Source organism: Thermoascus crustaceus, assembly GCF_041956765.1.
Source record: "Thermoascus crustaceus strain CBS 181.67 unplaced genomic scaffold VTN00scaffold_8, whole genome shotgun sequence".
NCBI lineage: Eukaryota > Fungi > Ascomycota > Eurotiomycetes > Eurotiales > Thermoascaceae > Thermoascus > Thermoascus crustaceus.
The window spans coordinates 586,698-598,735 of record NW_027192534.1 but is presented as its reverse complement, the minus strand read 5'-3'; the positions used below and the strand labels follow the sequence as shown (position 1 = coordinate 598,735).

Sequence of the window (12,038 nt, the reverse complement as noted above, 5' to 3'; positions counted from 1 at the left end):
TTCATTTAAGAGCACAAGATTGGCTGGTTCCAACTGATTCTTCCGCTACCTGTCCTCTTTCACGCGTGCCGGGGCCTGCGATGTCTGCGATCAGGTAACGACCGCCAGGTACAATGGCGTCGGACAATCACAACAGCCAGAATCACCCCGGTGGGAGTCAGTCGATACCTCTACGAGATTTATCAAGGCCCCCAGATACTGCGATCGCCGATGAGCGAGGTCGAAGGCGACGGGCGAGCAGCGCCAGCAGTGCGGGCGGCCGTCCTGTACACAGACGATCGTTGATCGGGAGGGGTTCATCATTGAGATATGAGCGGATTGCGGAGGACTCTCCAGGCCCTACGGACAGGTTCGGCGCAGGACCAACCCAGCCAGCGCCCATGTTGACGAGGCCAACGACGTCTCCTTACTTTACCGAGCCCGAGAATATGTCCCCGATCGATGATTTGGGTGGGTTTGCGCAGGCTGTGAACTCTGTCGGGCTCAGCTTTGATGGACCGCAGCGCAGAACTGCCCCCCATTTTGGCCCATCGCCAGCAGCGCGCGAGTCCGAAGAGGAAGCCCTACCTCAAGCTCGAGATAGCATTGTTGAGCCTGAGCATTACCTTTCTCCCACCGACACCAACGAGGATACCACTCCCCTGACCGATCAGAGATACCTTCAGCCTATCAGTGGGAATCCAGTTTCTGAACGGAGTAGCCTGCACACGGTTCATTTTCTTGATGGAAGTCAAGCGGGGTCACGACTGGGAGATGACTTGCCAAACTTGGAGAGCGGATTGGGGGGAAGGCGTCGCGGCAGCAGTAGTGTTGGGGGCCGCTCTCGTTCACTCTCACCTTCGACATCTGGTTCGGCATTATCAAGAGCTGGTTCGATGATGAGAATGATGTCGCAGCGTGTGGTCAACCTCAGTAACGAGCCGGAATTGGTGGAGCAATCGATACGGCGAAGGGACTCTCTGAAAAATGCAAGACTCGAAGGGCCTCCCGTGCTTCCTGCTATGCCAGAATACGCACATGATGCGACGTCCAATGTCTCTAAGGATGAACCTCCTGCAGAAAAACGCACCTCGACTAAAGCATGGAGAGACCACTCCAATCCGCTGAGGGGGAAGGCTCTTGGTATACTCTCCCCCGACAACCCGATACGAGTACGGCTATGCGACATTCTTGTCCATCCTTTTACAGAGCCTTTTATCCTGGTGGTCATCGTAATCCAGACTATATTACTGGCCGTTGAGTCTGAGCACCCAAGGTCTGAGAACTGGGGTTCGTCAAAATTCGACTACTCTTTCTTCATAATCTTCGTTATCTATACGCTGGAACTGATCGCCAGGATACTGGTATCCGGCTTCATCCTGAATCCTACCGAATACAGTACCCTTAATCGATCCCTTGGGATCAGGAAAGCGTTGGCTGAAAAAGGAAAGGACCTCTTTATGCCGCAACGCCAATTTTCCACAAGGAAGTCCGCGATGCCAGTTGAATCACAAGTTTCTGTCCTGCGGACATTCACGGGTTTCCAACAGTACGAACAACAAGAAGATATGCTGGATGATCCTCTTCAGAGGCAGCGCGTTAGACTCGCCCACCGTGCGTTTCTTCGGCACTCCTTCAACCGGCTTGACTTTGTTGCTGTTGTATCATATTGGATTTCCTTCATTCTCTCCCTGACTGGATACGAGTTCAAGCATCATATGTATGTTTTTCGCATGCTGAGCTGCTTACGAATCTTACGTCTTCTTGGACTTACCAACGGTACCTCTGTAAGTTTTTCCTTTTTTTATTTAAACGTGCGAACAGACTAACTAACCTGGATTAGGTGATTCTTCGAAGTCTCAAGAAGGCTGCTCCATTGCTGGTCCATGTCGCATTCCTTATTGGTTTCTTCTGGCTTCTCTTTGCCATCGTAGGGATCCAAAGTTTTAAATCAAGCTTGCGGCGGACATGCGTTTGGATAGACCCCGAGGGTAAAGATAATTATACGCTAAACGATGCTTTTGGTACTATCCAATTCTGCGGAGGCTATCTCGCTGAGAATGGGACTGCAATGCCGTGGGTTAGAGCAAATGGCGAAGGCTCAAACTCCTCGCCAAAAGGATATCTGTGTCCCAAGGGATCTCTATGCGTTGAAGGAGGTAATCCCTACAGCGGGACCATGAGTTTCGACAACATCTTGCATTCCCTCGAGCTCGTGTTCGTTATTATGAGCTCCAATACATTTTCCGATCTCCTCTACTACACCACCGACAGTGACTATCTCACGTCTGCTTTATTCTTCGCTTGTGGCATTGTCATCCTGAGTTTGTGGCTGGTCAACCTTTTGGTTGCAGTTATTACCTCGTCATTCCAGGTCATTCGAGAGGAAAGCCAGCGAAGTGCCTTCGCTGTCGAAAAAATAGATGAAGTCAACCAACAAGAGACCGCCCCTCAAAGGCCTAGTCGCCTCAAACAGCTGTATGATAAAACAGAGTGGTTTTGGATCTGTCTCATCACATTTGATCTGATAGTTCAGTGCCTGAGAAGTGCATCTATGGGCAACGATAGAAGGGACTTTATCAACAATACCGAGACCGCCGTCACTCTTATCCTCCTGGTTGAGATCATTCTCCGTTTTGCTTCCGACTGGCGGTGTTTCCACAAGAAGCGTCGCAACTGGATTGACCTTGGACTTGCGGTGATTACGTGCATCATTCAACTCCCACCCATCAGAAACTCAGGTCGACCATATGCAGCTCTCAGCCTTTTTCAGGTACTCCGGATATATCGAGTTGTCCTTGCATTCTCCTTGACAAGGGATCTTATTATGATCGTTTTCGGCAACGCGGTTGGTTTACTTAACCTCATAATCTTCGTGTTCTTGATCACTTTCCTTGCAGCCATATTTGCAACACAGCTCTTTCAGGGTCAGTTACCCAAGAGCCACGACATCCAAATCTCGTTCTTTGAAATCTACAATTCCTTTTTGGGAATGTATCAGATCCTGTCGAGTGAAAACTGGACATCGATGCTCTACAGTGCAACAAATTACACAGCTCCATATCACACTGCCTGGATATCAGCCTCATTCTTTATCATGTGGTTTATCCTAGCCAACTTCATCATTCTCAACATGTTCATTGCTGTCATCCAGGAAAGCTTCGACGTTTCCGAAGACGAAAAACGGCTTCAACAGGTGAAGGCATTTCTTCAGCAGAAGCAACTGAGCGGTTCTTCGCACGGAAACCTGTCCCTTTCGGCAATATTCAAGCTGGGTCGTGATCCGAACCGATATAGAGACCCTCTTGATCACGGACCAGCGGCTCTGGAGATGTTACTCAAGGATGCCGTCGTGCAAGAATTCCTTCAAGATGAGCAGGAGACGCCCGTGGAACCCCGGCGGACAAATAGCATCCCGCTGGCATCAATTCAAATAGGAACTGGTCATCCCGGCTTTGTGTCGAAGGTCTGGAGCAAAATCACCAGCGTCGTCATGAACAGAGAGCCAAATCCATTTTACTCAAAACTCAAGTTCTCTCGTGCCTACGAGGAGCTGGATCCTAGGACCATGGCCAGAGAGGTTGTGTCAGCTGCAGAGAAGCGAAAGCGAGCCCAGCGTGAATACCTGATGAAGCATCCCAAATACAATTATTCTCTTTTTATCTTCGCACCGGACAATCCTATCCGCAGAGTATGTCAGCGCATAGTCGGACCAGGGCGTGGAGATCAGCGTGTCGAAGGGGTGGATCCGATTAAGCCCCTTTGGTACTCTTTCTCCGCATTCATATATGCGGCCATCGTTGCCATGGTGTTGCTTGCGTGTATAACAACACCGCTCTACCAGCGAGAGCACTTTAGTAACTCTAATGCTCGCAATTGGACTGTCTGGACGGATCTGGGATTCGCCATTTTGTTCACTGTTGAGGCTGTTATCAAAGTGATTGCGGACGGCTTTTTTTGGACTCCAAATGCGTACTTTCGCGGGTCGTGGGGGTTCATAGATGGGATCGTGCTCATAACACTCTGGATCAATGTTATAACGTCGCTGTACGAAGATGGTGGTGTCTCCCGAGCTGTTGGCGCGTTCAAAGCCCTGAGAGCGCTCAGGTTACTTAATGTTAGCGACAGTGCAAGGGACACGTTCCATTCTGTGATCATCGTTGGCGGATGGAAAGTTATTTCCGTAAGTAGACCCCTGAATCTCCGGTTAAGAACGTTTATGCTAACTGTCATCCAAGGCGGCCTTTGTCTCGATGAGTTTCCTTATCCCCTTTGCCATCTATGGGCTCAATCTTTTCAATGGACAAATGGTAAAATGCAATGACAACAGCTTGCCAAATAATAACTTAACGTACTGCGTCGACGAATTTATGAACTCGCCGTATAATTGGGAGGTTCTGACACCACGGGTCGCTGCGAATCCGTTCTATAGCTTCGACAATTTCGGCAGTTCCCTTTTCATTCTGTTCCAGATCGTTTCCCAGGAAGGTTGGACAGATGTCCAGTGGAGTGCGATGAGCATGACGGGTGTTGGCAAGCAGCCTCAAGATTTAGCCTCCCAAGCGAATGGACTTTTTTTCGTTGTCTTCAACCTGCTTGGGGCCGTTTTCGTGTTGACACTGTTCGTTTCGGTTTTTATGCGAAACTACACTGAGCAGACCGGCGTCGCCTTTTTGACCGCAGAGCAGCGCTCTTGGCTGGAACTGAGAAAGCTTCTCAGACAGATATCTCCATCGAAGAGGTCGATCAACAGCAGGAGCAGCAAATTCAGGGTATGGTGTTACCGCGTCGCCGTCAAGAAACATGGCAGATGGGCCAGATGCGTAACGACAATACTTTTGCTCCATTTATTGCTTCTCGTCCTTGAGTTCTATCCTTCGGTGGCTTGGTGGGAGAAAACGCGAGGTATGGTTCCCAACGAAACCTGCTCTGTCGATTTTACTTACTGATTGTTTCCTCAGATGCCTTATTTTTTATCTTTACGTTATTCTATATTGCAAACGTAATAGTACGCATCATTGGACAGGGTTGGCACCGGTTCAGCAGGAGCTCCTGGGATCTCTATTCTGTCGCGTCGGTGTCCGGGGCTTTTGTGACGACGCTCCTTGCCCTCGGTAGCAACAGTAGAGCTATCGAAGAACTGAACAAGCTTTTCCTTGTGTCAATTACGCTCCTCATCATTCCTCGAAACAACCAGCTTGACCAGCTTTTCAAGACCGCTGCAGCCAGTTTGACGGCGATTGGAAATCTACTGGCCACTTGGTTCGTTTTATTCCTCGTTTACGCCATAGCTATGACCCAAACGTTCGGTCTCACGAAATTCGGCCCTAGCGAGAGCAATCATAGCAACTTTAGAGACGTGCCAAGGGCCCTGATCTTCCTATTCCGCACGAGCTGCGGTGAAGGCTGGAATGGGCTGATGGAAGAATTTGCCACCATGCGGCCACCTTACTGCACGTTGAAAGAGGAGTTCTTCGACAGTGACTGTGGAAGCACAGCGTGGGCTCGTGGGCTGTTCATCTCCTGGAACATCATCAGCATGTACATTTTCGTTTCCCTGTTTGTGTCTCTCATTTTTGAAAGCTTTTCATATGTGTACCAGCGAAGCAGCGGTCTCTACGCAGTCAGTAGAGAAGATATCCGACGCTTCAAACAAGCGTGGGCGACGTTCGATCCTGATGGAACTGGGTACATTTCCAAGGAACAGTTTCCTCGGTTGCTCGGGGTAAGCACGTTGGAACCAGCCCCTTTGATTTGGGACAACTACTAATCATCTTAACAGGAGCTCTCTGGCGTCTTCGAAATGCGCATATATGACGGTGAATTCACGATCGGAAGCATACTGGACCAGTGCAGGGTCGGTCGTGGAGACCCATCGCGTCGCGGTGTACGGGTTGTCGATGGTGTCGACCTGGACCAATTAGCCAGAATCGTAAACCGCATTCCGGTGGATACGATACGATCTAGACGGCAGCGCTTGAACGCTTTCTACGAAGAAGTTCTAGTGTCCGCAGACCCTGACCGGGGTGTCTCATTTACGGCATGTCTGATGATCCTTGCCCATTACAACGTGATTAACGATAGCAAGAGCTTGAGGTTCGTGCTTAATTGTCCCTTTTTTTGTCCGCTTGTTACTAACACCCTATTTAGGCTCGAAGAGTTCCTACGACGCCGGGTGCGACTTCAACGTGTCGAAGAAGCCGTTCGTCGAAATACTGTCATCGGCTTCTTCGATACTCTGTACTGGTCACGTCAATTCCGCCGTAAGATTGATGCTCGGAGATCTGCTCGGATGACTACGGTTCCGCAGTTCGCGGTCCCAGAGATCTTCGTGGACCACCAGGAAGATGATCAGGGACCGGTGTCACGCGACAATGCATCCGAAGGCCCCCATTCACCAGGGTTGTCGCCCAAGTCTCAAGGCCGGGAATCGAGAGCCGCTGGCCTTCCTCGCATCGACACCAGCCTCCAGGAACGGGGCTCCGGGGCAAGCACGCCAACTGAGTGGTCTAGCATCAGCCCGTCGCTGTCGCCGCGTCGTGTAACAACACATATGGAAACGGAATACGATAGTCCTTCTAGACAGGCCGATCCCGGCAGTCCCAGAGGAGATCACGACCATAGTCGCGAGAACAGCGCGATGAGCGTCGATGATATGATGCAATCGCTGGGTGACTCTGCCTGGGGCGAAAGTATCAGGCGCAGTTTCACGCAGCGACGATCGAGAGAGTTCAATGATTAATTTATATACCTTTTCTTTTCAACTGCAGTTCGACATCCCCGCAGACGAGACGATGTAAATATGGATGTTTATATTATACGAGGAATGGCGCAATGATACCAGGAGCAATAAAAGATGGAAGCATTTCGGTTCTGTCTTAAAAAAACAAAATAAGGTCGGTTACCGACTCACAGGTCGATGAGCCCTTTTCTGTCCTTTTCGATTCTATGGGGCACATGTATATGTGCCTCCCATCGGATTTGCAGACAGAAGAGAGAGAGAGAGAAAAAGCTGTGTAGCTTGCCACCTGTTGATGTCTTGAGATCATCTTTTGTACGCTTTGGAAGCACACCGTGCGAGGATATTGTTCTGGTATCGATATTATTGTTACTTCATTTCTTGATTGTTTTTTTGCTCTGTATGTTTTCGGCCACTAGCATAGCAGACGGCGTTTATTGTTTCTTCTTAGTCTTCCTTTCTTTTCTTCGATTCGGTTTCTTGTCTTTCGTGTTCTGTTATTTCATTGAGCTCGAGTTCCCCCTACTATTTATTTTGTCCCACATTATGAGTTGTATTGTGATTATTAATCGCGGTCTTGAGATATTACATCCGCCCTGGACGGCATGGGATGACGGGTTGGTGACAGTAGTGTGAGTGTATGTACTGTATGTGATGTGGATGTTGAGATTCATCATATCATGGATAGAGAGAAAGAGAGAGAGCGAGTTAGAACTACCAATCAAAGCTATCGGACGGATGGTGGTGTCTTCCAATTCCGCCCTCCTTGGCTACTACTATGGCAATAATAATGTTCATATCACGCAATTCCCCGTCTCTCCGATTGCAGCTGCCTCACGTTGCATGACTAAGGTTTGAGGTGGCATTATTGTGTGTTCGTATACGGATAGTTAGGCAGTCGATAGTTCGGGATGGGGTATTCCAGTTTCCATTAGCTTGGAGCCTTGGACGAAGGAGGTAATCCCACAGTGGCAACCCCTCACCTTGGCGTCTTTAGCGGTTCTTCACTATCCATAGGGCTTAATGTCCTCGCATGGAGTAGGGGCGTACCAGATAGATAGCAGGTAGATTAGGCAGATAGAGTAGATAACGATTTCTCGGTCGCGCAAACGAACTTGACGGATCAAGTAAGTATATGTAGGTAGGTAGCGAGTGGCGTCGCCCCAACGCCTCCCCAAACAGAAACAGGACCACGACCGCCTGCAGGAGATTGTTCGAGAAGCAGGAGAGAAAAGAAACGGGGAAGCGATTCCGTTCGGGGGAGTTCGTTAGTTCATGGAATGTGAGGCAAACTCCGAATTCGTTGGAAGTTGAAGTTTGAACCCCAGAGAAAAGAACAAGACCCTACCTACCCTATCCCGTCTTTCTGAGACTGGTTGTCAGCTGGCTGTCAGAGGGGAACCTTTTTTTTGGTGGCGTTTAATGCTGATACTGCCGAGAAAACTCGGAGACGCGGAGGTGCGACGCGTCTCTTACAGTGGTGAAGTGAAAGGGGGGGCGAAGGAAAGTTGGTCGCAGGTCGGGGACGGGATTCAGAGCTGTTTGCGGAGGCCCCGATGCCTAACCTACCAGCTTCTCTCTCCAATTGCGGTGCACTCTGTCCGATACTACACCATTATTGCAGAAAGTAGACTAGATATTCTCCGCAGGTGGAATAACATGGCCGTCTCGCAACGGTATTAGGGTGGCCTGTGAACCGCGGTTGTGGTGGTGGAGACTGCGACAGGCACAAGTTACATCCGCTTTCGTTAGATGAAGATCCCTCGACGGTGTCTCACGATGGGATAAATAATCTTTGCCCGGTCCTTGCAGATATGATTTCCAATTCCCCTGGTTCGTTTGTCAGTCTCCATAGAGTCTAGAGTCCCTCAACCCCTGGCAGCGAGCGCATCTTCCCGACAGCGACTCCTGTGACGACAATCCCGCTGATAGTCTCATGCGATTTCAGTATCTATCTACCTAATTTTCTCCCCCCCTTCAATTGTCATCTACATAACCTCCCCACTGCCCTTTGCCCCGGTCGCTCCCGGCTGCTTTTGTTTGAGTCTTACTACCTAGCAGCCGAATCCTCCTCTCTTCATCTTTGCCCGGTCAACTGTGACCGTTGCTCTCTCGTCGCGGGTTGGAATTGGTCGCGGGGATTTTTCTTTTTCATTTTTCATTTTTTTTTCTATTTCCGTCGCGGTGGATCTGGAGCGCGGGCTCTGAGCGTCAGCTTAAACTCGTTGGGAAGTATCGCGTATCGCTCGCAGTGCAGGGAGTGATCCTTCATTTGCTGGATTAGACGCCGGTACCTGCGTCAACGAGAGGAGACGGGTTGCGCATCGCGCATGCACCTAACCAGCGACCCATTGACGGGCTAAATTCCGTTTATCTTTCACACGGTTTCGCGGAGTTACACGGTTCTTTTTTCTTTTTCTTTTTCTATTCTTCATCTCATCGACAACGAGGCGGGCCCTGGGGAACTTTGAAAGTCGTCCGTCTTGTCGTGGGGTCGGACCGGCAACAACAGCAACAACAACAATCGGGCGGTGAATCGCGGTTTACTTACTTCCCTCGATCGATCGAGTCTCGACTTCTACTCCGCCGTTCCGCTTCACATCACAAGGGGAAAAAGCTTGCGCCTCTGATTCGCGATTGAATAATCCAGCGTTTACAGTTTGCGGTGGTGTTGAAAGTTATATCCAAAACAATCCGTCAAAACGGCCGTCCAACAGTTAATCAGCCTCTTTGAGGCTCTCGATTCATCCTCTTCTCCACCCTCGTGGAGACAAGAGAGGATGCATAACAACAACAATCATGGCTCTCACCACCGGGCCTCCCTCTCCCCGTCCCCTCCTCTAGCGGACCTGGGCCTATCTCTGAGCACCGCGTTTCCGCATCCTCAACCTCATCATCATCCCCGCGCCCGTATGGGTAGCGGTGACTCCCTAACGGTCAGCCCCATGAGCTCAACAACCACGAGCCCGACATCCTCACCCATCTCCACCTCCCGGAGGGACATGTTCCACCGCCACGGCGGTAGCAGACACCACCGCTACTCCGGCTCCAGCTCCGTGACAACAGACGAGAGCGACGAAGGCGACAGACGCAGTCGGAGCCGGAGCCCCTTCGCCTTACACTCCGCCGCTGCCATGTCCTCCCTCCTGCGACGGCGCTCCGCAGCATTGTTCCTGCTCCGTCATCGTCCCTCGGCCGTCGATCTCGCCCTGAGCGAGGAACGGTCCCGGTGCGACGAGGACCACATCGAGCGGTGCGGTCTGGATCTGATGGAGCCGAGACCGGTCGATCCCCTCCCCGTCCCGCCTCTGGACCTGGGCGTGGAGTTCAGGACGGATATCTTTGGGGATAGTTCGTTCGATGGCATCGAGAGTCGGATGCGGCGTGGTAGTAGTACTCAGCCGTCGCCGTTCCAGCAGCCGCGGTTCGTGATGGGTGGGATTTTTGAAGTCATGGAGGGTCGTGCTTGAAAGATTTTCTCTCTCTCTCTCTCTCTCTCTGGAGAAACGATGCTTCAACTTAACGAGTGAAATGAGAAACAGAAACAGAACAGAACGAGAGGGTGTGCTGTGTGCGGGTGTTGGTCGTGTTGAGGAGTTTTCTTTCTTTTGTTATGGATGTATGTATTTATGATATTATTCTGTATACACACTTCGATGGGATGGATGGCCTCGCTCTGCCCTGTCGGCAGCTTTTTATGTCACTTACTATGATACTACTATACTCTATGCAAAGTCTTTCATCTTTTTTTTTCTATGCTGAATCGGTCCGAATCGGTTTCGGCATTAACAGAAAAATCTGAAAATACTGTACTCCTTTAGAAACCACCAGCCTAGCCTATCCTATTCTTCCTGAAGTCGACATGATATTTCTCCATGCCATGGCATGCAGGGATTTACAATTGTACCCCTTGTACTTGGGTTGACTTTTGTTTATTTACCTACACTAGCACCATCTATATATTAGGTACTACCCAACTTTTATATATAATATAACCTTTAGGTACGCTAGGCTAGGTAGTTCAGGTAGTTCAGATCAGGTTTGAAAAAAAAGCCCTCCAAATTATTTGCAAACCAGAATGATACACTTAATACAGGATGAGAAAAGTTCTGTCGGGGCCTTTTTTTCCCTCTCTTTTATGCAGTACCGCACTGCACTGTACTATAGATATAGACTATGGATACTACAATATAGGTGTTACGCACTCCTTCGGTCCCGAGTCGCAACGGTGGTTTGGTCTAAGGTAGGGAGGCTTGGGCGTAGCAATCTCTGACTGATAGACAATGCAACCAAGGTGAAGTAGAGTGCCTAGCAAGTATATATACCCAATAGGAGGTTAGCCTGTTGACCTGCCAGTGTATAACCAAGTAACAATATGCTATTAAGCATAGAGAACTAAAGCTATCTACATAGTGGTAATAAGTGTCCTTATATAACCTAGCCCTTGTATACCATTCTGTATACCACCCCTCCCAGTATACTCTATGGTATACCCTGCCACATTGTCTGTATACCTTCTCTGTATGCCACCCCCATGGTATACTGGCATACCCTGTATACCAGTCTGTGTGGCTGGTACACCTGGTACCAATACTGGATCTTTATTTCCTCTGTTCTGAATTATATGACTGATCTCTTATCTTCCTTCTTGCAGGGTATTGCCTGTCATGCAGGGCTGTGCTGGACAGCGCCTAATCCGCTGGTTCATAACAATAGGTATAGTAGAATGTGAATGCCTACTTTGTCCTAGATGGGAGGTCATTTGTTAGCCAATCAGTGTTGAGGCCAAGGTAAGTTTCATAAGATAAGACTAAGAAAGGAGAAAGAGTCTCTGGATAGATAGAGAGTTTTTCTTCTATCTATCTAGTGTGTTTTTAACTAAGATTAGAGACAAGAAGAACAAGAAGAAGAATCTAGTCTGTGCTCTTGCTTTTTCTTTGCTCTCATTAAGTCTTATTCACCACCTAGTGTTTAAGTTCTCTAACTAACTTAAGTACTGGACTGTGGTCTTGTGTTAATAGTATCTAGTGTTGTGGTCAAGTGAATTATATTATTAGATAGGATTGTGTCTAAGGCTATCTATTATTACTTATTATTATTATGCTCTTGGTAAGATATATGTATGCATGTATGTATGTTATGTGCCCCGCTTATGTGGCGTTACCTGCTACTGTACATACGCGACCTGGTCCCCCTTCCTCAGGTGAAAAATAAAAACAAACTTATCCATCCCACGTCGTTTTGCATTTAAAATAGAAGAAACGCCATTGAGATGCAACTCCAGTGAATGCATGAACGGAGTGTGAGAAATGGGGTGCTA

General features: G+C 49.1%; 2 protein-coding genes across 2 annotated transcripts; both read left to right on the top strand.

Moving 5' to 3' along the window:
- Positions 1-113: 113 nt before the first annotated feature.
- Positions 114-6,721, top strand: VTN00DRAFT_9790 (uncharacterized protein; the record flags this gene model as incomplete). The annotated part of the gene is made up of 6 exons (XM_069436784.1): positions 114-1,766; positions 1,823-4,162; positions 4,218-4,884; positions 4,941-5,704; positions 5,762-6,075; positions 6,130-6,721. 6 exons carry the CDS (start codon positions 114-116, stop codon positions 6,719-6,721), a joined length of 6,330 nt encoding a protein of 2,109 aa, XP_069284389.1.
- Positions 6,722-9,498: 2,777 nt separating this feature from the next.
- On the top strand, positions 9,499-10,188 carry VTN00DRAFT_9789 (uncharacterized protein; the record flags this gene model as incomplete). Its single annotated transcript, XM_069436782.1, has 1 exon — positions 9,499-10,188. One exon carries the CDS (start codon positions 9,499-9,501, stop codon positions 10,186-10,188), a length of 690 nt encoding a protein of 229 aa, XP_069284388.1.
- Between the last annotated feature and the right edge of the window lie 1,850 nt (positions 10,189-12,038).